Here is a 25,273-nt window from a genome sequence, read left to right on the forward strand (position 1 = left end):
TTGTTCTCTCTCTCTCTCTATTCTCTCTCTATTGTTCTGCTCTTTTTTACTGTATTCTATTCTGCAATGTTTTATTGTTATTATGTTTTATCATGTTTGCTTTTCAGTTATGCAATTTTTTATACTTTACCGTTTACTGTGCTTTATTGTTAACCATTTTTTTGTCTTCAGGTACACCATTCATGACTTTGAGTGGTTATACCAGAATGATGCCTGCAGGTTTAGGTATCATCTTGGTATCATTCTTTTCAGCCAGTGGTTGGCTTTCATGTAAAAGCAATCCTAGTGGCTAATTAGCCTCTAGACTGCTTTTACAAGCAGTGGGAGGGAATGCCCCCCCCCACCGTCTTCCGTGTTTTTCTCTGGCTCTCCTGTCTCAACAGGGAACCTGAGAATGCAGCCAGCGATTCAGCCAGCCAGCATAGAGCTGATCAGAGACCAGAGTGGCTCCAAACATCTCTATGGCCTAAGAAACCGGAAGCTACGAGCATTTTATGACTTAGATTTCGCCGGATGTAAACAGCGCCATTGGGAAATTGGGGAAGCATTTTATCACACCGATCTTGGTGTGGTCAGATGCTTTGAGGGCAGAGGAGAGATCTAGGTTCTAATAGACCCCAATTTTTTCAAAAAAGAGTACCTGTCACTACCTATTGCTATCATAGGGGATATTTACATTCCCTGAGATAACAATAAAAATGATTTAAAAAAAAAATGAAAGGAACAGTTTAAAAATAAGATAAAAAAGCAAAAAAATAATAATAAAAAAAAAAAAAAAGCACCCCTGTCCCCCCCTGCTCTCACGCTAAGGCGAACGCAAGCGTCGGTCTGGTGTCAAATGTAAACAGCAATTGCACCATGCATGTGAGGTATCACCGCGAAGGTCAGATCAAGGGCAGTCATTTTAGCAGTAGACCTCCTCTGTAAATCTAAAGTGGTAACCTGTAAAGGCTTTTAAAGGCTTTTAAAAATGTATTTAATTTGCTGCCACTGCACGTTTGTACGCAATTTTAAAGCATGTCATGTTTGGTATCCATGTACTCGGCCTAAGATTATCTTTTTTATTTCATCAAACATTTAGGCAATATAGTGTGTTTTAGTTCATTAAAATTGAAAAAAGTGTGTTTTTCCCCAAAAAATGCGTTTGAAAAATCGCTGAGCAAATACTGTGTGAAAAAAAAAATGAAACACCCACCATTTTAATCTGTAGGGCCTTGCTTTAAAAAAATATATAATGTTTGGGGGTTCAAAGTAATTTTCTTGCAAAAAAAAAAAAATTTTTTCATGTAAACAAAAAGTGTCAGAAAGGGAGGGCTTTGTCTTCAAGTGGTTAGGAGAGTGGGTGGTGTGTGACATAAGCTTCTAAATGTTGTGCATAAAATGCCAGGACAGTTCAAAAGCCCCCTAAATGACCCCATTTTGGAAAGTAGACACCCCAAGCTATTTGCTGAGAGGCATGTCGAGTCCATGGAATATTTTATATTGTGACACAAGTTGCAGGAAAGAGACAATTTATTTATTTTTTTTTTGCACAAAGTTGTCACTAAATGATATATTGCTCAAACATGCCATGGGAATATGTGAAATTACACCCCAAAATACATTCTGTTGCTTCTCCTGAGTATGGGGATACCACATGTGTGAGACTTTTTGGGAGCCTAGCCTCGTACAGGACCCCGAAAACCAAGCACCGCCTTCAGGCTTTCTAAGGGCGTACATTTTTGATTTCATTCTTCACTGCCTATCACAGTTTCGGAGGCCATGGAATGCCCAGGTGGCACAACCCCCCCCCCCCAAATGACCCCATTTTGGAAAGTAGACACCCCAAGCTACTTGCTGAGAGGTATAGTGAGTATTTTGCAGACCTCACTTTTTGTCACAAAGTTTTAAAAATTGAAAAAAGAAAAAAAAAAGTTTTTTCTTGTCTTTCTTTATTTTCAAAAACAAATGAGAGCTGCAAAATACTCACCATGCCTCTCAGCAAATAGCTTTGGGTGTCTACTTTTCAAAATGGGGTCATTTGGGGGGGTTTGTGCCACATGGGCATTCCATGTCCTCCGAAACTGTGATAGGCAGTGAAGAGTGAAATTAGCCATTTGCTAAAATCATTTAAGTTCATTTTTTTCCTCATTAATGTACACACAGCACCCCATATTGACAGAAAAACACAGAATTGTTGACATTTTGCAGATGTATTAAAAAAGAAAAACTGAAATATCACATTGTCCTAACTATTCAGACCCTTTGCTGTGACACTCATATATTTAACTCTGTCCATTTCTTCTGAACATCCCGATCATCATTCTACACCTTCATTTGAGTCCAACTGTGTTTGATTATAATGATTGGACTTGATTAGGAAAGCCACACACCTGTCTATATAAGACCTTACAGCTCACAGTGCATGTCAGAGCAAATGAGAATCATGAGTTCAAAGGAGCTGCCTGAAGAGCTCAGAGACAGAATTGTGGCAAGGCACAGATCTGGCCAAGGTTACAAAAAATTTCTGCTGCACTTAAGGTTCCTAAGAGCACAGTGGCCTCCATAATTCTTAAATGGAAGACGTTTGGGATGACCAGAACCCTTCCTAGAGCTGGTTGTCTGGCCAAACTGAGCTATCGGGGAGAAGAGCCTTGGCGAGAGGGGTAAAGAAGAACCCAAAGATCACTGTGGCTGAGCTCCAGAGATGCAGTCAGGAGATGGGAGAAAGTTGTAGAAAATCAATCATCACTGCAGCCCTCCACCAGTCGGGGCATTATGGCAGAGTGGCTCAACAGAAGCATCTCCTCAGTGCAAGACACATGAAAGCCTGCATGGAGTTTGCTAAAAAACACCTGAAGGACTCCAAGATGGTGAGAAATAAGAATCTCTGATCTGATGAGATCAAGATAGAACTTTTTGGCCTTAATTCTAAGTGGTATGTGTGGAGAAAACCAGGCACCAGGCACCATCACCTGTCCAATACAGTCTCAACAGTGAAGCATGGTGGTGGCAACATCATGCTGTGGGGGTGTTTTTCAGCTGCAGGGACAGGACAACTGGTTTCAATTGAGGGAAAGATGAATGCGGCCAAGTATAGGGATATCCTGGACGAAAACCTTCTCCAGAGTGCTCAGGACCTCAGACTGGGCCGAAGGTTTACCTTCCAACAAGACAATGACCCTAAGCACACAGCTAAATTAACGAAGGAGTGCCTTCACAACAACCCTGTGACTGTTCTTGAATGGCCCAGCTAGAGCCCTGACCTAAACCCAATTGAGCATCTCCGGAGAGACCTAAAAATGACTGTCCACCAATGTGTACCATCCAGCCATGACAGAACTGGAGAGGATCTGCAAGGAGGAATGGCAGAGGATCCCAAAATCCAGGTGTGAAAAACTTGTTGCAGCTTTCCCAAAAAGCCTCATGGCTGTATTAGATCAAAAGGGTGCTTCTACTAAATACTGAGCAAAGGGTGTGAATATTTAGGGCCATGTGATATTTCAGTTTTTCTTTTTTAATAAATCTGCAAAAATGTCAACAATTCTGTGTTTTTCTGTCAATATGGGATGCTGTGTGTACATTAATGAGGAAAAAAAATGAACTTAAATGATTTTAGCAAATGACTGCAATATAACAAAGAGTGAAAAATTTAAGGGGGTCTGAATACTCTCCATCCCCACTCTATATTTTATACTGCACATTCTTCCAGTATGTACACGGTGCTGCACATTCTATACTGCAGACTGATTCACTCTTCACACAGTTATATTTATTGTGATCTTCAAACCCCATCACTTTGTATACCATGCTTTATGTTCTATATTTCACACAGCTTTACTTTGTATACTGAGCATTGCATTATCTACACTAGTTTACTGTCTGGACTCTGTAAATTCTATACTGAACACCGTTCCATGCTGTACAATGTGCTATATGATATATATTGCACATGGTATAATAAGTTGCACTTTCTTTTCTTCCTGTTACACTATTCTGCACACTGGGCATTACATTCTTCCAATAAACTACATTGTACATTTTGTAATGTACATGGATTGACTTTGTACACTGTTACTTATGTTACACCCCTCTACTCTGTATGCTGTACTCATCATTCAGAACTGCACACCATTATACATTGTGTGTTACATATACTACTCTGTGCATTTTTTTATGTAAACATCTCTGCTCTGCACACTATACTGTTCAATTCTGTATACTGTGCTGTGCATTCTGTACTTATATATATCAATCCCTCACTGTGCTGTATATTATATTATCTACACCATGCTACTTTGCTGTATGTTCTTTATTCCATACTTCTCTTCTCTATTGACCAGATATATCACATTGGTGTTTTGGGGCCTGATGCAGCCCTCTGCTTGCTTTTTTGTGTTTCTCAGCTGGTTCAAGGATTTAAGCTGCATGAGTCCTCAGCAAATGATTTTTACAGTTACGCTTCCTTGGCATACATGCAGATAAAAAGTACAGGAATCTTTATTTGGTCCCTTTTGTCAGATGCTGGTGTTGCTCTAATGTTAATTACCTAAATATTGTTTGATTTTCCTAATTATTTATTTACCCAATTATTAATTTTATTACATTTTTTCATAAGTCAATTTTTTTTTTACTTGATGCATTCTTTGCATTAAAGTGGTTGTAAAGGCTAAAGGTTTTTTTTTACCTTCATGTATTCTATGCATGAAGGTAAAAAACATTCTGTGTGTAGTACCCCCCGCCCCCCACCCCAGCCCATCTAATATTTACCTGAGCCCCATCTTGATCCAGCGATGTACACAAGGAGGTCTTTCCCTCCTCATTGGCCCTTGCTGCTGTCAATCACAGCCAGTGAAGAGGGAGCAAGGGGTGGGGCTCTCTGTGTGTCTTATGGACAAACAGAGGCTGCTTGGGAGCATAGCAAGCTGCTTGCTATGGGGGCATTCGGCAAGAGGCAGGGATCAGGAGCACCAGCGGGGGACTGGAGAAGAGGAGGACCGGGGCTGCTCTGTGCAAAACACATAACAGAAAAGTATAACATGTTTGTTATTTTAAAAAAAAAAGCCTTTAATATCACTTTAAGGTGAAAAACTCCCCACTTCTTATTCCCCCCACCATCCTTAAACACGTACCTGCCTACCCTTACAATTCAGTGCTGTCCCAGCTGCAGCCCTGCTCTCTCCTATTTTTGTTCCTAAGGAGTAGGGATGAGCCGAACACCCCCCTGTTCGGTTCGCACCAGAACATGCGAACAGGCAAAAAATTTGTTCGAACACGAGAACACCGTTAAAGTCTATGGGACTTGAACATGAATAATCAAAAGTGCTAATTTTAAAGGCTTATATGCAAGTTATTGTCATAAAAAGGGTTTGGGGACCTGGGTCCTGCCCCAGGGGACATGTATCAATGCAAAAAAAAGTTTTAAAAACGGCTGTTTTTTCAGGAGCAGTGATTTTAATAATGCTTAATGTGAAACAATAAAAGTGTAATATCCCTTTAAATTTCATACCTGGGGGGTGTCTATAGTATGCCTGTAAAGGGGCGCATGTTTCCCGTGCTTAGAACAGTCTGACAGCAAAATGACATTTCAAAGGAAAAAAAGTCATTTAAAACTATTCGCGGCTATTAATGCATTGCCGGTCCGACAATACTCATAGAAGTTCATTGATAAAAATGGCATGGGAATTCCCCACAGGGGAACCAAAATTTAAAAAAAAAATGACATGGGGGTCCCCCTAAATTCCATACCAGGCCCTTCAGGTCCGGTATGGTTATTAAGGGGAACCCCGCGCCAAAATGAAAAAAAAAAAAACGGCGTGGGGACCCCCCAAAAATCCATACCAGGCCCTTATCCAAGCAAGCAACCTGGCAGGCCGCAGGAAAAGAGGGGAGATGAGAGAGCGCCTCCCTCCTGAACCGTACCAGGCCACATGCCCTCAACATTGGGAGGGTGCTTTGGGGTAGCCCCCTAAAACACCTTGTCCCCATGTTGATGAGGACAAGGGCCTCATACCCACAACCCTAGCCGGTGGTTGTGAGGGTCTGCGGGCGGGGGGCTTATCGGAATCTGGAAACCCCCTTTAACAAGGGGACCCCCAGATCCCGGCCCTCCCCCCTGTGTGAAATGGTAAGGGGGTACAAAAGTACCCCTACCATTTCACTAAAAAACTATCAAAAATGTTAAAAATGACAAGAGACAGTTTTTGACAATTCCTTTATTTAAATGCTTGTTCTTTCTTCTTTCTTCTATCTTCTATCTTCCTTCATCTTCTTCTTCTTCTGGTTCTTCTGGTTCTTCCTCCGATGTTCTCGTCCAGCATCTCCTCCGTGGCGTCTTCTTCCCTTCTTCTCCTCGGGCTGCTCCGCATCCATGGCATGGAGGGAGGCTCCCGCTCTTCTCTTCATCTTCTTCTCTTCATCTTCTTCTCTTCATCTTCTTTTCGGGCCACTCCGCATCCATGACGGCATGGAGGGAGGCTCCCGTTGTGTGATGCTTCTCCTCTTCTGACGGTTCTTAAATAACGGGGGGGCGGGGAATGCCACAGGGAAGTCCCGTCATGTCCCCATGCGTCAGAGGGGAGCGGGGTCACCGGGTGGCCCCGCCCCCTGTTATTTAAGAACCGTCAGAAGGGGAGAAGCGTCACACAGCGGGAGCCTCCCTCCATGCCGTCATGGATGCAGAGCGGCCCAAAAAGAAGATGAAGACAAGAAGATGAAGAGAAGAAGATGAAGAGAAGAAGATGAAGAGAAGAGCGGGAACCTCCCTCCATGCCATGGGTGTGGAGCGGCCCGAGGAGAAGAAGGGAAGAAGACGCCACGGAGGAGATGCTGGATGAGAACACCGGAGGAAGAACCAGAAGAACCAGAAGAAGAAGAAGATGAAGGAAGATAGAAGAAAGAAGAAGCATTTAAATAAAGGAATTGCCAAAAACTGTCTCTTGTCATTTTTAACACTTTTGACAGTTTTTTAGTGAAATGGTAGGGTACCCCCTTACCATTTCACACGGGGGGTGGGCTGGGATCTGGGGGTCCCCTTGTTAAAGGGGGCTTCCAGATTCCGATAAGCCCCCTGCCCGCAGACCCCCACAACCACCGGCCAGGGTTGTGGGGATGAGGCCCTTGTCCTCATCAACATGGGGACAAGGTGTTTTAGGGGGCTACTCCAAAGCACCCTCCCAATGTTGAGGGCATGTGGCCTGATACGGTTCAGGAGGGGGGGCGCTCTCTCATCCCCCCTCTTTTCCTGCAGCCTGCCAGGTTGCGTGCTCAGATAAGGGTCTGGTATGGATTTTTGGGGGACCCCACGCCGTTTTTATTTTAAATTTTGGCGCAGTGTTCCCCTTAAAATCCATACCAGACCTAAAGGGTCTGGTATAGATTTTGAGGGGGACCCCACGCCATTTTTTAAAAATAATTTTGGCCGGGGTTCCCCTTAATATCCATACCAGACCTGAAGGGTCTGGTATAGATTTTGAGGGGGACCTCACAACATTTTTTTTTTTAATTTTGGCCGGATTTCCCCTTAATATCCATACCAGACCTGAAGGGCCTGGCATGAAATTTAGGGAGACCCCCCACGTCATTTTTTTTTTTAAATTTTGGTTTAATTTTGGTTTCCCATGCCGTTTTTATCAATAAACTTCTATGTGTATTGTCGGACCGGCAATGCATTAATAGCCGCGAGTAGTTTTAAATGACTTTTTTCCTTTGAAATGTCATTTTGCTGTCAGACTGTTCTAAACACGGGAAACATGCGCCCCTTTACAGGCATACTATAGACACCCCCAGGTACGAAATTTAAAGGGATATTACACTTTTATTGTTTCACTTTAAGCATTATTAAAATCCGTTTTTAAAACTTTTTTTGCATTGATACATGTCCCCTGGGGCAGGACCCAGGTCCCCAAACACTTTTTATGACAATACCATGCATATAAGCCTTTAAAATTAGCACTTTTGATTTCTCCCATAGACTTTTAAAGGGTGTTCCGCGGCATTCGAATTTGCCGTGAACACCCCAAATTGTTCGCTGTTCAGCGAACTTGCGAATAGCCCATGTTCGAGTCGAACATGAGTTCGACTCGAACTCGAAGCTCATCCCTACTAAGGAGACATAGACAACAGCGGAATCCATAGGCTCTTGCTGCTATCTATAAGTCTCCTGTGAGGAGTGAGAGAGGGCAGGGCTTACTGGCGCTGTGGGTGTCTATTATTCCACAGAGCCCTAAATGGGAGCACGCTCATATGGGTTCTCCCTCAGCACATGGCTTGCTGAGGGGACACTCACAGAAAGGAAGAGCAGAGAGAATCGTCGGGGGACTCCAAAAGAGAAGGTAAGGAACTGTTCTGTGCAATACCATTGCACAAAGCAGGTAATTAGAACATAATTTCTATTTTAATAAAACAAAAGTAGCCTTTACAGTCACTTTAATTACCTTAATAAGAAAATGTATTTACATATTTGCCCCACTGCTTTATCTGTGTTCCCTACAACTCATCAAATATAGGATTGCATTTACCTTTTCTTCTATCCCGTGTTACCTTTTCTTGTCCACTGAGGGGAGTAGGACCTTTGAGTTATTACAGGGGGGGTTATTTACTAAAGGCAAATCCACTCTGCACTCCAAGTGCACTGCAAGTGCACTTGGAAGTGCAGTCTCTGTAGATCTTCAGGTGACATGCAAGGAAAATAAAAAACAGCATTTTTGCTTGCACATGATTGGATGATAAAATCAGCAGAGCTTCTCCTCATTTCAGATCTTCTCCTCAGATCGAAAGCAACTACACTTTCAAGTGCACCACTTCCAAGTGCACTTCCAAGTGCACCTGCAGTGCACTTGTAGTACAAAGTGGATTTGCCTTTAGTAAATCAACCCCATAGAGCTCAGGGATAGTATATAGATGTGGCACAAAATATCCATTGATGAGAATTCGTCTTGTAGACTGCTGAGCTTGCCTATGTATAAAACCTAAGCTTTAATCAATTTACAGCGGAAGTTTAGCTAAAGTTTAGCGGAAGTTTAGCTAAATTTTTTTTTCTACAGCTTTACTAAACTTTTGGCACCGAGGGAGCTAACTGCTTTGGGTCTCTGGGCTGAATTCAAAAGAAGAAGACCCGCCCTCTTCTTCTTCCTCCTCCTCAATGATGAAACACCTGGCCATTGATTACACTACTTGTAACACAATCTATGAGTGGAGCAGAGAATCTTGTATCAGATCATAGTATATGCAGTGTGATTAGTGCACAGGCTTTTTTCAGTGGAGGAGGAGGGTGCAGATGCCTGTTGGGAGCTCCTTCTATTGAGTTCCACCTGGAGACCCAAAGCTATTAATGCTCTTAAGTGACAGTACCAGAAGTTCAGCATCAGAAATATGACCCATCATCAATGGACATAAGGTTTTCCAGCAGCCAGACGTGGAACATTCTTCATTAAGTAAATTAGGTCACTAAAGCTGTAAGGAAGAAATCATTTTTAGCTGAACTTCAGCTTTAAATGTACTAAACTACCCTTAAGAGCGCTTGTCTTTATATCTTGGATATTTGAGCACTACTTGAAGTGTACTGTCCATATATCATACATGAATTAGCTATGTTTCCTTCCTTCCATAGTTTCACATACAGTTTGTACGTAATGCCCTTTTAGAACAGAGATCAATGACTCTGTTTTCATCCTGTTGACCACATGGTTGTTTGAAAGCAAGTCACATGCAGCTAAAACATCTGTCATTGTGACATAGAAAACATTTAGAAAAGTCTATTACTTTCAGATGTAATATTGTGCTTGGGTGCTCATACACTTTTAAAATAAAATAAATACATGTAAAATGATTTTCCATTTTGGAATATTCTAAAAATGAACGCAGGGTGTGATAGTAGCATTAGAATGAAATCTTCTGCTGTGTGACAAATTAAAAAATAACAATATTTCACAAAAAAAAAAAGTGTTTTTCAGACATGAGACATGAGAAATCTTTCAAGGAGAAGTATGGCCAAAGCTCTTTCAGGCTAAAGTCTGCTGTCGGCTGACGTCATAGAGCCGGTCCAAGCTCTGAAGGGATCCTGACAATAATGTTGCGATCTGGCCAGATGCCTGACTGGCAGCTGGCTCAGCCTCTCAGAACTCCACTGAGAGCCTGAGCTAGCTGCTCCCACCCCTCCACAGCCCATCGCTCTAGTGAGCACTGGAGAGGCAGAGCAGAGGGCCATGGCTGTCAGTCACTGAAGACCGAGAACTGAATGATCAGCAGTCTTTGATCTCTTAATTGGTGTAGAGTCAGCAGGGGAAACAGCTGCAGCATCGGATCAATGCTGCAGCCATCTAGGTGAGTATAAATGTCTGGGTTTTTTTTTAGATTCCCACACTTTTCTTTTAATGCACTTATTATAATTACAGCTATTTTAAAGAAATTATTTGTGCTAAAGCAATATTCAATATAAAAGAAAAAAGTTTGTTTTTGAGTGAACTGGGACAAGGTTTGATATTCTTATACCTTTATATGGTCATGACAGGCCTCATCTGGGTTTTGCTTAGGGTAACTGCCAACCAAACAGCAAAATTTTCTTAAATTGCTAAGTACGATTGAGTGATACTGTTTCATCAGGGCAAGTGGTGTCCCTGACCTAGAGACATTAAAGTGGTTGTAAACCCTTACACAACCACTAAAGTGACAAGCCTCAGATGATACAGGGATAAAACACACCCTACTACATAAGTTGTACCTGTTTATCTGCAGCACTCTCTCCTCTACAGCCGTTGAGTAAAGAAAAACTATGGGGTTGGTTTACTAAAGGCAAATAGGCTGTTCACTTTGCAAAGTGTAGTTGCACTCTGCAAGAACAATTGCTCCAGAGCTTAGTAAATGAGCAGAAGCTCTGCTGACTGCCATTGTCCAATTACGTGCAAGCAAAAATACAGGTTTTTTTTATTTTCCTTGCATGTGTTTGGGTATTCTTTGCAAAGTGAAGCTTTACCTCATTTACTACGCTCTGGAGCAACTGCACCTGCAGAGTTCAACTGTACTTTGCAAAGTGCACAGCCTATTTGTGTTTAGTAAATCAACCCCTATTTCTCAACTCCAGAAGGCAGAGGGACCTTGGAGCTGGCATCACACACTGCACAACATAGAGCACTAAGCTGAGCAGCATCAGATACTTAAAAGGGGAGGGAATGGACCCACCTCCTCTACACAGTGTCATAGAGGAACATGCACAGCTGAGGCTGTCAACCACCTTTTATTTGCTGGATGGGTGGGTGGAGCCATTCTCCCAGATTCTGTGGTGTCCTCATGACCTGAGAAGTGACTCATATAGATAGCAGAGGGAAGAGAGAGGAGAAAGAAATCACATTAGGTGCTTTGGATTAGACAATATAGTGGAATGGTTTGTTGATTTTTATTTCAGAGGTTTACAACCATTTTAAACAATGTATCAGAAAATAAGACCCTGATACAGCCTATCCAAAGCTAAATAAGCAGATTTGGGAATAGTACTACTTTAATTAACAGCAGTTTGATTGTCTGACTAAAAGTGGTGTCAAGCTTCCCCTCAGCCAAATGAAAACCCTCATCTGATTAAAAATGTAATTGATATAACTTAATCCCAGACTTTAAATTCAATAACGCAAGATGTTCCCAAGGGGTTAGACTATAATAATAACCACGCTCTGCTTGAATTACTTTATGGTTATAACAGCCAGAAGCTGCAGCATAAATCCGCCATGGCTGCAAAGGTCCCATGTGACTTGAGCATCTGAATTGGTCATGTAAGTGATTTATTATTTGATTAACACGTATATTCCAGATATAATTGAAGCTCATTTACACATTTTTAAGTAGATAAAATTATTACCAATGTTAACCAAGCAAATTTTAGCTGTCTTATTTTTAGCACTGGTTATATATTTACTGTACAACTAACACCTGACTGCCCAGCGGCTCATTTTCCATATGAGAAATGTACAGTTTATATGTCTATCGATATAATGCTTTCCAGTTTTATTCTTATTTCCTCTGCTGTGTTGCCTGTTTTAAATGCAGTTGCCTTCATTATGCAAGTTAAAAGAAACTGTTGGACCCAACCTGATATTTATTTTTTGCCCGAGTGGTTTTGTTTTGTTTTTTTGTGTTTATTTCTGTTTGAGTCAACAGATAAAAATCATAAATGCTATGCAAGATGTAAAACCAAATTTTAAATCTATTTAAACTTCAAAGCTGTGAAAAGAAAATTCTAGTTACACGTTGCTGTAAGAATTAACTGTGTTTAATGTATTTCTGTTTTCTCAAATAGCTTTGATCATCCTTTAATCTTTGATAGTTTCTAACAGATGAAATCCAGATGAAAAAAAAAGACTTTATAGACTTTGCCCATCTTTCTATTTTGAATAACCCATTATTGATTTAGAATTCATTTCTTCTTCATTAGCTACGTCTAAAAATTTGAAAGGGCAGTTGTATTTTAACCAAATAACTACCCTATGGGCACTCTCTTTATAAAAACTGTTATTAGAAATGTAAAGTCCTAACACATTCATGATTAAAAATTAATCAGCAATCCAAGGATAATGTATAGTTCCTGACTAATGTGCCCATTTGTAATGAGTTTTCTTTAGCAGGTCTAAAGGACCCATGCACCCTGATAAATGACAAATGTCAAGAGGGAATTAGCTGAGTTTATAAAGTGGGCTTTTTTTTTTTTTTTTTTTGCTGACTGTGGAATTTCAATGAAATCATGTAGTTCCATTCCAAATTTCCATAATCAATACACATTTTGTGTATGTATGGTTGCTATAACACAGGAAATATGGAGCTCATAAAAGAACCATGACCTTGAGAAAATAAAACCTTAAAGTGGTTGTAAAGGCACAAGGTTTTTTACCTTTGTGCATTCAATGCATTAAGGTAGAAAACCTGTGCGCAGCATCCCCTTTAGACTTACCTGAGCCCCCTCTTGATCCAGCGATGTCCATGAGAGCCTTGCCTCTCCGGGAATTCACACTCCTGATTGGCTTTTGGCAGCAGGGGGAGCCATTGGCCCCCGTTGCTGTCAATCACAGCCAGTGAGCCAGGAGACAGAGGGGTCACGGCTCCGTGTGTGAATGGACACACAGAGCCGGGGCTCGGGAGCATGTGCTTGGATGCCCCCACAGCAAGTGTGGATGGGGGAATCAATAGATTTGAGAGAAATCTACAGGTATATAGTTAGCTTTACTGAGAAGACAGTGCAGAGGAACGATGGGGAGCTGGCACAAAAGCGAAAGCATTTACTGTAGATAGAGGCTTGAAGAGATCAGCAGTGCTGGGACCAAAAAGGATGAACAGAACCTAACAGTATTTTATGAAATATGGATTTTGTGTGGGTTATCCACGCTTTCCCATAGACTTCTAAGCTGTCCCTTGGTCTTGGTGCAGTTTCAGAAAGCGCACCAGAGATGTAGCATGCAGGAGTTTTGGCACGCTTTCTGAAACTGCCCCAAAATTGCAGGTCCTCATGGAAGTCTATGGGTAAGTGCAGTTAACCTGCACAAAAACTGCAGGTTAGCTGCGCTTTAGCAAAAGTGCAGCAGGGCAGTGTGAAGCCGCTGTTAGGGTTTAGATTTGCTTTGTATACTGTATGCAGGTTCGAATAACACACACCATCAAACAAAATAAATAGTTCAAAATAATGAGAACAGGAGTCTGTCATGCCTTTGTAGTCAGCAGAGTTGTGGAGAAATGAATGCAGATAACAGTTATGCTTGCGAGTGTGCTTTAAAGTCCAACTCTGGACTGCATGCTGCCCCATTACAAAGCCCTTCTTCCCCCTTTAAGTGCCCTCCACTGATGGTATTTTATGGTTTTTGTTATCCATTAAAACTCCAGAATTTAGAAAGCATGTCTGAGAGTTCAGGAAAAAGGGGGTGGAGAGCTAAAATACACTTTGCAAATCTCCATGAGTAAAGCTCTGGCAGCTGATTGGAGGAAAAGGACACTCCCCCTCCACATAGCACATGGGAACAAAGCTGAGGCTGTTAATCAGCTAGAGCTCTTTGCCCTGTCAACTTTTTTCTCTTGGTGCAGGAAAACTTGTCGGAAGTGATTCAAGCAGATACGAAACGAATCAGTAGACAGAGCTTAGTGCTCATAATTGAGACAGGTACACACTATAGAGGCATATGCTTTGTTCAAATATCATGTTGGAGGTTTACAACCACTTTAACCGCTTGCCGGCCAGCCGCTGTCATTATACGGTGGCAGGTCAGCAGGGTCCCGCAAACCATCGTAGCTGTACGTTGGTCCCTTTAAGCAGGATGGGAGGCACGTGCATGCACCCTCTGCACTGCGGAGTTACCAATGCACATGGCCGGCAGTCGCGATGACCACCAGCCATGCGCGATCGCGGGCACAAGAGCCAGAACATGGATGTGTGTGTATGTAAACACACAAATCCCTGTGAGGTGAGGAGAGACAGATTGCGAGTTCCTACTAGCTAGGAACAACGATCTGTTATTTCCTCCAGTTACTCCCATCCCCCTACAGTTAGAACACACACTAGGGAACACTGTTAACCCCTTGATCGCCCCTAGTGTTAACCCTTTCCCTGCCAGTGACATTTACACCATGCATTTTTATAGCACTGAGTACTGTATAATTGTTAACGGTCCCAAAAATGTGTCAAAAGTTTCCGATCTGTCCACCATAATGTTGCAGTCTCGATAAAAATCGCTGATCACCGCCATTACTAGTAAAAAAAAATAATAATAATAAAAATGCCATAAATCTTTCCCCTATTTTGTAGACGCTATAACTTTTGCGCAAACCAATCAATATACGCTTATTGCGATTTTTATTACCAAAATTATGTAGAAGAATACATATCGGCCTAAACTGAGGAAAAAATAGTTTTGAAAAAAAAATTGGGATATTATTATAGCAAAAAGTACAAAATGTGTTTGTTTTTTTTTCAAAATGGTTGCTCTTTTTTTGTTTATAGCTCAAAAAATAAAAACTGCAAAGATGATCAAATACCACCAAAAGAAATCTCTTTTTGAAAAAGGAAGTCAATTTTGCTTGAGTACAGCGTTGCATGACCACGCAATTGTCAGTTAAAGTGACGCAGAAAATGGTCTGGTCATTGGGCAGCCAAATCTTACGGAGCTGAAGTGGTTAAGAATGGCCATACACAGTTCAAATCTCAGCCAGTTCAGCAGGAACCGGAAATGATTCAAACCATTCATGAGGAGGCTGAATGTACCAAGTTGAGCGATCGCTCAACTTGGGTACAAACAGCATTCCGGATTCTCTTGCAATTATAGCTAGCGGCTGTAACCACTAGAAATAACCACTGTCTTCTCCCAGCGGGGTCGGCTTCCCCCAACCCGTGGTTGCAGGAAAGAAATTGGCACTGTGTATGGGCTGCCTTAGAACTTACAGCAGGGACCAGGTAATTGGATTTACCTTGAGTAGGCACTGAAGGGTTAAATTACCCCCATTGTTTTGGATTGTGATTTTATTATGATACTTATTATGCATTTCAACATTTTACAGAAAATATTTGGCTACTCCTATTCTATGACTTATGAATGGACTGTCTCTGCCAATCAGTTATTTTGCATGTATCTGTAAATATTGGCCTAAATGTGCTAGCTATTCTTATTTAGATTGCAATTTGAACATTAACACTGGTATTGTATGCCTATCTATTCAAGGCAGAAACATATACTGCTTTGTCTATTTTGGATCTCTTGGGTCACTTTTAACAGTTACAGTATGTGGAAGATAATGAATATTATAGTTACATTATTTATATGTCAGCAGCTACTGCATAAGCTTACAGGTAAAAAAAAAAAAAAGAAAAGAATTGTGAATATATCTATCTGTATTTTCCAGCTACTTACTTGTAAATCTTTTAGTGTTAAGCTGGGTACACACAGGCGACATCGGCCGGTGAAAAAAAAAAAAAAACAGGCCGACATTTGGCCCGTGTGTATGTCGGTCTGTCCAGCTTCTTTTGGACGTGCATGCTGGAAAACCAGCAGCTGACCAACTCCCGATCAGCGCTCTCAGCCAATGGCAGAGAGCGCTGATCAAAGTGTTCTGGGGCGTCCCCCTGTCAGAACACAACAGCTCAGCAGGGAGATCACTGCACTTGTCGGATCATTAGTACAGCATCTATGACCGTAGCTGAAACTGTAGTGTGTATTCGGCTTTAGAGAGGACTATTCACTATTTAATGATGCTGTGTTTGTGTGCACCATCTTTTCAGATTTTTTTTTAATCAATCCTTTGTATATTGGTTTCAAATTGTAAAAGCACTGATTGCTGTTCCATCTTAATTTTTTTGCGCAGCAGTTCTCTCACTGTGGAATTGACTAAAAATGGATACACCTAAATATTTATTTCTTAGTTCAATAGCCTTAAAATTACCGTACACTCTCGCTAAAGCTTGTCATAGCTTTTTCTTTAAAAAAACTATACATTTTGACTGGTTCAGCAGTGATGTAATTTGGGTTATGGTCTCCTGGCCAACGGGTAATTAATTCTGCTGGGGGAATTAAAAGAAATAAAAGAGTGGGTTGCAGAATGAATTCAAGAATTTTACTGCAAGCTATCTCAGTTTAGGTATACAATAATGTTTAGCCATTTTATGTTTACAGCAATTATAAAGTGACACTGTTAGGGGGTCACTTTTGTGTACTATAGTAACATAGGGGTCAAGTAATTGAACCATGGAATGTGACAGGGGACACAGATATCTGACACTCCTAGAAGTGTTGAATGCCAAAGACATTGGCAGATGTTGCATCACTGGATTGGAGGGGAAGCAGAACACACAAGCCACAGGATAGGTGAGTATGCATTTTATTATTTTGCAGGGTACCTTTATTCTCAAAATTTTGTTCCCTGACAGGGTTGTTTTAACAAACAATAAAACTGAACTCCAAGCACACAGCTGACTACACAATTAAAGTACATATATGGCCACGGTTTTACCTGCCAGAGGATTTTTAATCCTCTTCTGTCATTCTTGTGATCCAGGCACCCTGGCCAAAAAATCACTGTCAGATCCCCAACCTCCAGTGCAGCAATACAGCTTGATCATTGGATTGGATAATTGGATAATGAATAAGTAGCAGCACACTTCTGCTCCATTATGTCTGCATACTATGCTGTATACCGGTCTGCATGTTAACTTACAGCATACTGTATGTTCACTGCAGCAGGCCAAATTGACTTCTAGTGATGGCCCTACCTCTTCCTGTTTGGGGGTTGCTGTGCAGGGGACTTAAAGGATTCTAATGTCAAGATAAGTTTAACCTCCTTAGTGGTATTCCCGAGTCTGGCTCGGGGTGAATGTTCAGTACCAAAAGCGGTAACCCCGAGCCTCACTCGGGATTGCATTGCAGGATACAAGCAAAGTTACTTACCTTGTCCGCAGGATCCTGCGATGTCTCCCCGCTGTGTGTGTGAGCCGTGTCTCTGCTCGATTCCCTGCGACGCACGGGGACAGAGCACGGTGACAAATTCAAAAAGTAAAAAACACACAAAACATACAGTACACTGTAATCTTACAGATTACATTACTGTATCAAATTATTTCACATCCCTTTTGTCCCTAGTGGTTTGTCCAGTGCCCTGCATTCAGTTTTATATAAATACTGTTCTTTCTGCCTGGAAACTGGAGATTGTCCATAGCAACCAAAAAGTGTCCCTTTACATGAAAAGAGATTTTAGACCAGCTAGAAAACGATAATAAATTAGAATCACTTGCAGAATTGAGCGAGTGATTTCAGTGATTTGTGGGGAAATCCGTCATCAAACACTGAAAGTAATGACAGCCACAATTCTGCAACTGAGCAAATTTCAATGTTTTTGATTTGATTACATTATTGAATAATTTTTATTATTATGATATTATTATTTGTTATAATTATTTATAGTTATTTATTAGATTATAATTTATGATTTCGTGTGTCAAACTTTTATCATACCCAGGATGTCTACTAGACTCTTCTTTGGATAGATTTAAGTGTGTTATTCCTAAGAATTACAGGCCTACAATATAAAACGCCAAATTTCCATGCAAAAGAATTGTACAGCTTTGAGCATCAAAAATCTGAAATAATCATACCACCAGGGAGGTTAAGTGATTACATTCTTGCTTTAATAAAATCTTAACCGCATTTATTATTTGAAGTGTCCGTTTTGAAGTCAGTTATTTTAATATATTTTATTTGGATTGCTCCATAAACTGAACATGTAAAAGCACAAGTCCACCAAGTTCAAGAATTCATAGCATGAGTCATGAATGTTGTCTCGATCCAATAATTGTAGCTAAAAGTCAAAATGACAATTGGATGGTATCCTTGTGTTTGAAAATGAAAGAGAAATGCACAACACTAATAGGGTATGTAAACTCTGCAAATGTTTTCTGTTTGTAAAAAAAACACACAGTTCAGTTTTGTTTATTTATCTTTGGTAAGTAATGCTGGCTGAACCTTTCAGCTCCCATAGCCACAGATGACTTTAGAAGTGTTTATTGGAAATAATGCACAAACCAGAGATTGTGCAAGAGCTTGTTGTGAAAGGGATACATGAGCTTGGCGTCACACAGAGGTTTGCATGTTTCTGAGCTCTGAATTCATCTCTAGAAACTCCTCATAGCTGCATAATGTTCTCTCTTTGCACGGAAATCATTATCTGCACACGCAAGCAGTGCCTGGTAATACACCCAAGAATATCTCAGTACAATATAATTATTGAGAGCTAGATGTAAAACTGTGCTTAATCTAATTCTTACTTTTCTCCAAAAAAGGAAGACATAGATGAGCCAATCTCATCTGGGAGATCTGCCCATCCTAAAATTTGCCTTGCTACAATGCATAGCATTACAGCTGTCACTTTCAATTGCATAGTGTTTTGCTTGGTGCATACACAGTGAAAAAGGGCCGTTTTTTGGGAAAATGTAATAATCAAAATCAAGGTTTCCATAAATTATTCTTCTTTTTTCCTAACAAAGGAGTTGGTTTATGAAAGAAGTAGAGACAGTTCACTTAGGAAATCAATGTTCAGTATGAAAAGCTCATGTACACTGTGCAGAGTGGGTATTAGCAAATAAGTTGTACAATGGGAAATAAAAAAGATGGATGTTTGCTAGCACCTGGTCAAAGTGAACACTGCTTCACCCCTAAAGGTAAATTGGATGTCCTGTTTCATAGCTGTGATAAAATTGGTGTAGTGTCTCAGGTAACTTGGTGCATAGTTCAAGTCAGTGGTCAAGCCAGTACTGAAGATTACTTCAGGGATGAGATAGTAATAAATAAGAAATCATGTATCACTGAATAGTGATAAGCAAACCCTGAAAATTTGGTTTACTGGACGTTCACCGGACACTTTAAAAAACCCACAAACTTTGAACATAACAACCGAAACCTATTGAAGTCTATGGGAGCTGAATCTTTCAAAGCCATTTTGCAAGCTTTTGGTAGAATAAAGCTTGGGTAGCTGAGCACTGACATGGAGGCATGTATCAATGCAAAAAAAAGAAAAAAAAATGTCTTTTGGCAAGGAGCATGTCTTTTTATAAGGCTTAAAGGGCCATAATAAAAATATGCTTAGTGTAAGGGAGAGATAGGGAGGATTTATGGCATAGATAGGAGGAGGATTTAATAATTTATGGAATATGTTTTCTAATTGAGCTGTCTTAAATAAGTCTAATGCCCCGTACACACGGACATCAGACTTTTTCGACAACAAAACCATGGATTTTTGTTTGAAGGATGTTGGCTCCAACTTGTCTTGCATACACACGGTCACACAAATCTTGGCCAACAATCACGAAGGTGGTGACATACAAGACGTACGTGATATCTCCATTATGAATGCTAGTTATATCTCCGACTCGTACTTGATTCCGAGCATGCGTGGACTTTTGTCCGACGGACTTGTGTACACATGATTGGAAAGTCCAACAACAAACATTTGTTGGCGGAAAATTTGAGAACCTGCTAGCCAACATTTGTTGGCGGAAAGTCCGACAACAAATGTTCGATGGAGGATACACACGGTCGGACTTTCTGCCAACAAGCTCACATGCAACGTGTGTTGTCGGAAAATCCGATCGTGTGTATGGGGCATAAGTGGACCAATAGGTAAAAGAAGCACAATCTAAAATCAGAGTTCTTCTACCTTTCCTTTCTTGCTTGAAATGGGAATGAATAGTGTTGCTGTTATAAAAGATCATGGTTCAGTTGGAAATACATCCCTTTGTTTGTTTGTTGGTGTTTTCCCTTTTGTGTCATGTATGAGTTTTTCTTGTATTATGTGGGATATGTATTCAATGTTTCCCTTTACTTGTTTTATTACTGTTACTCAATAAAAAAGAAAATAAAAGAAAAAATGGGGTAAACCTGCAAAAGAGATGATGCAGCAGTAGGATGTACCCCAGCAAAAGTGGCAATTAAAAAAAAAATGTTGGTAGATTACATTTCAGGTCCTTTGCCTTTTTTGTAAACAACAGCCAATGACCAAATAAGATCATGACCATTTTTGATCAATTACATAAGCCAGGGGTATCCTAGCGCTGCTGTTTACATTCCAGCAGTGCAGGGGACCTGTCATTTTTGATGGGGGTCTTTCGGGAGATAATCATTCTGTGGTCCTTAGGGCATTGTTCATCATGATTGACAATGTGGCTGACAGGGGATTTACATTGTGGGCATTTGTTTGACTTAATTCCTTTTTCAACAGTGTGTGTTTTGTTTACTATTTGCATTTTCTTGTTAATGATTAACAATGGTATGCACCTTGTACTCATCCACAGACAGATATTTTGGGGCACCTTGTTTTAAAGGGGCATGTTGAGGGAATGTGGCATGATATAGTTTAGGGGGGTGCCTCTATAATGATCTGGTGTGGATTTTGAGGGGGGGTCCCTCAAAATCTATACCAGGCCCTTATCAAAGTAGAATTAGGCCAAAAAAATCTATGCCAGATACTTATTTAGGCATGCAGCTTGGCTGGTCAGGAAAGGGGGGCAATGAGCACTGTCCTCTCTACTTCTAAACCATACCAGGCCAAGTGCCCTCAACATCACAAGGCACCTTGTCCCCATGTTGAAGGGGAAAAAATGCCCCACCCCCATATCCCTGGCTGGATGTGAAGGCCTGCATTTGGGTACTTATCGGAATCTGTAAGCCCCTTTTAAAATAAGGGGATCCTCAGGTATCTACCCCTTCCCCCCACATGAATGAGTACATAATACATAGTATTTTCTGTTACTCATTCACAAAAAAAAAAAAAATACGTGCATAATATACAAAATATATAACATTGAAAAAGTATTTTATTAAAAAACAAACAGACAAACAAGAAAAACATATCTCACAAAGTAAATACAACATCAGTCATGTCATTCAGCTATGTAGATCCATCTTTGATCAAGATGACTGACACCCAGGGCAGGACTTAGGGTGGTGGGGGCCCCTGGGCTTGAGTCACTTTCGGGCCCTACCTTCTATACATTACTTTAAATAGAACAAAATGTTGACTGGTACCGTAGACAGTGTTACATGTTAAAAAACACAATAATCTATTTATATGACCACTGATTGAAGCTTTTTTCCAATAAATCATTTTTTTTTTCAAAATTGTCGGTCTTTTTCTGTTTATATCACAAAAAATAAAAACCGCAGAGGTGATCAAATACCACCAAAAGAAAGCTCTATTTGTGGGAAAAAAGGGACGTCAATTTTACTTGGGTTATAACGTCGCACGACCGCGCAATTGTCAGTCAGTTAAAGCAACGCAGCGCAGTATCGCATAAAATGGCCGTTTCATAAGGGGGGGTAAAAGGTTCTGGAGCTGAAGGGGTTAAGATTGAACAAGTCAAGACTAAAGGGGCATTTTTTTTTTCATACATAATGGCACACATGTATTTTTCTTTTTTACTTGACACATTAATTAATTCTTTCTTTTTTTTTACTCACTTTTAGTCAATTAACTTGGTGCTCTGGTGGGGGGAGGGGCTCCCATGCAGGAGCAGTAGAGTCCAGTTGGTTGGGTCCAGTAATTTCACTGTCAGTGTCCGCAGCCTTCTACTTCTTGTATCCACGCCGCTCTGCAGACTGCAAAGTGGACAAGATGGAGGGAGGAGGTGGGGAAAGCCAACACTCACCAGGGGCGGAGTCCTGCAGTCAGTGTGAGTGACTGTATGGACAAGATGGAGGAGGTGCTGCCGATGGGAGGGCCAATACACTCATGGGCGGCACGGAGGAGGAAGATTGCTGGCCTTACACAGTGCCAGACTGCAGCAACAACTGCCTATCAGCCGGGGAAAGACAGATACACTTAGGCAGGCTCCTCCACTCCAGGCAGCTCCTGTCACGGTCACATCAGCTCTGAGTCTGAGACTCCAAGTCCGACGTGACTGACTCAATTATGTCATTCGTTGCTAGACGCCAGGCGGCCCAGGCGTTAGCGACAAGTGCTGCCAAGCCAACGGCGCAGCTCCACCCACCTCCAGGCTCCTCCTGGTCCGTCCTGCCTAATTATACATTAGAGTCTCTCTCTCTGCACCGCTATTCGGCTGATGAGACAGAGAGAGAGACTCGGGCGGAGCAGCGCTGCAGCCAAGTGAGGACCAGTGTGAGTCACCACTGTTTCATCTGATCTAGCTGAAGATATATGAAGATATTTAAAACCAGGGCTGGACTGGGACAAAAATGTGGCCTTGGACTTCATCCAGACTGGCCCAGGGCACAACACATCAGGGTACTGTACATCAGGGCACAGCACATCAGGGTACAGAGCCCAGCACATCAGGGCACAAGGCACATCAGGGTACAGAGCACAGCACATCAGGGCACAAGGCACATCAGGGTACAACACACCAGGCCACATCATGGTACAGTGCACAGCACATCAGGGTACTGAGCCCAGCACATCAGGGTACAGGACATCAGGGTACAGAGCCCAGCAAATCAGGGTACAGCACGTTAGGGTACAGGACATCAGGGTACATGACATCAGGGCACAGGTCACAGTACACCAGGGCACAGGGCACAACACGTCAGGGCACAGTACATCAGGGTACAGGACATCATGGCACAGGACATCGGGGCACATCAGGGCACAAGGCACATCAGGTCACGGGGAACATCAGGGCATAGGACATCGGGGCACAGCACATCAGGGCATGGGGCACATCAGGTCACGGGGCACATCAGGGCATAGGACAGCGGGGCACATCAGGGCACGTGGCGCATCAGGGTACGGGGCACATCAGGCCACATGGCACATCAGAGCATATAGCACATCAGGGCACAGGGCACATAGCACATCGGGGTACATCAGGGCTCGGGACACATCAGAGCACATTATGGCACATCAGGGCACATGGCGCATTATGGGGCACATCAGGGCACATTATGGGGCACATAGCACATCAGGGCACATAGCACATCAGGGCACGGGGCACTTCAGGGCATGGGGTACATCAGGCCACATGGCACATCAGGGCACAGGGCCTGGGGCACATCAGGGCATGGGGCACATGGCACATCGGGGCACATCAGGGCTCAAGGCACATTATGACACATGGCACATCAGGGCACATGGCACATTATGGGGCACATCAGGGCACATTATGGGGCACATTGGGGCACATAGCACATCAGGGCACATTATGGGGCACATTGGGGCACATAGCACATCAGGGAACATTGGGATTCATTATAGGGCACATCAGGGGGCACATTATAGGGCACATCAGGGGGCACATCAGGGGGCACATCATGGGGCACATCATGGGATCTTACTAGCCAGTATGCAGAGTAGCCCAGTAGCGCAGGAAGCATCTGTCTGTGGTAAGTTCTCTCTCATGTCACGCAGCGCTGCTCGCTCCCCTGCGGCCCCTCCTCTCTTCTCGTCTATCCCCATTGGCTTGTGACATCATCTGGGATAGAAGAGAAGGGAGGAGGGGCCGCCGGGGAGTGAGCAGCGCTGCGTGACATGAGAGAAAACTTACTACAGACAGACGCTTCCTGCGCTACTGCGCTACTCTGCATACTTGCTAAATCTCGATCTACCCATCAGGTGCCAGCTGTCGGAGGTTGATGGGTAGATCGCCGAGCACCGGAGATGCGGCTGAAACCGGCCCACTCTGAGCAATCGGCCCACCAGGAATCACCTGGTAGTCCTGATGGCCAGTCCATCCCTGTATAAAACATAAACGGACGAGACCCCCTATTGGGCCCCCTATTGGGCGGGGCCCATGGGCTTGAGCCCAGTCAAGCCCAATTTTCAGTCTGGCCCTGCTGACACCCAATTGGGCTGTGCCAAAACAATCCTATTGTAATTGACAGTTTCCTTGCTTGCTGCTGAATGTCAGCAAACTGAGCGAGGACGTTGGCTGACGTAGTTGATGTACTATATATGACCAAATACCTGCTGCCTTGTTTAATATTTGAAACAAGCCAATGGGCAGTGAGAGGCTGTCATAATTTATGGCAATAGTGATACTGCCACTAAATGAATGGCTTCTGGCTGTAGCAGCCAGTAATTATGGCAGGTGGATGAACTGGCAAAATCTGGCCATTTAGTTCACCTATTTATCAAGCTGAGAACAAGCTGAGAACAACTTGGGTTTGGGTCAAACGCATTTTCCTGACTACACTAAATTGAGACCGAGAGTTGCTGTGAATTACTGAACTTTTACACTATTGCTGTCCCCCATCCCTGTGCACACACACACCGATATGAGAAAGATAATGTATAATAATATTCTTCTACAAGTTTGTGGTGGATATAAGGATTGCATGCTATATGACGTAAATGGTGTTGATTCAGAGATCTCTTTAAATCATCACCTGGATAATTACCCATAATTACTTTCTTTTACCAAATATTGTTTTAAGATATGCCTACAGTAGCAGAGATGCAACCTTCATGCTGGCAAGTTTCTATTAAGTAAACAGCTCCATTCTGACTGTTGCTTTCCTTTTCCCTCAGACCTACTGCTGTCAAACAGCTGCGTACCATTCTCGGACTCCACACCAGAGAGTTTGGGTTTTCAGACCCTGCTGCTAGATGAAGAGAGGGGTCAGCTATTTCTTGGAGCAAAAGATTACATCTATATGCTCAACCTGGTTGATTTAAACAAAAATATCAGAAAGGTCAGTGTGTTTAAAATAACTTTGTTTTGATTAATGCCTTTTCAAACAATTTTTTCATGGTACATTTACTTTCTAACGCTTTCAGTAGATGGTTAGTTGTGTTCAATTTACTTTTTATAGACAGAATGATAGATTATATTCCTACT

At 42.1% G+C, this 25,273-nt stretch overlaps 1 protein-coding gene across 3 annotated transcripts in view; it reads left to right on the forward strand.

The window, feature by feature from the left end:
* Positions 1-25,273, forward strand: part of SEMA3D (semaphorin 3D) — a 352,301-nt gene that overhangs the window by 93,441 nt on the left and 233,587 nt on the right. For all 3 annotated transcript variants that reach the window (XM_073619546.1, XM_073619544.1, XM_073619545.1), the window contains exon 3: positions 24,964-25,127. In XM_073619546.1, coding sequence (XP_073475647.1) covers positions 24,964-25,127 — 164 coding nt within the window. The remainder of the gene's footprint in view (positions 1-24,963; positions 25,128-25,273) is intronic.

Source organism: Aquarana catesbeiana, linkage group LG03, assembly GCF_042186555.1.
Source record: "Aquarana catesbeiana isolate 2022-GZ linkage group LG03, ASM4218655v1, whole genome shotgun sequence".
In the NCBI taxonomy this organism is placed as follows: Eukaryota; Metazoa; Chordata; class Amphibia; order Anura; family Ranidae; genus Aquarana; species Aquarana catesbeiana.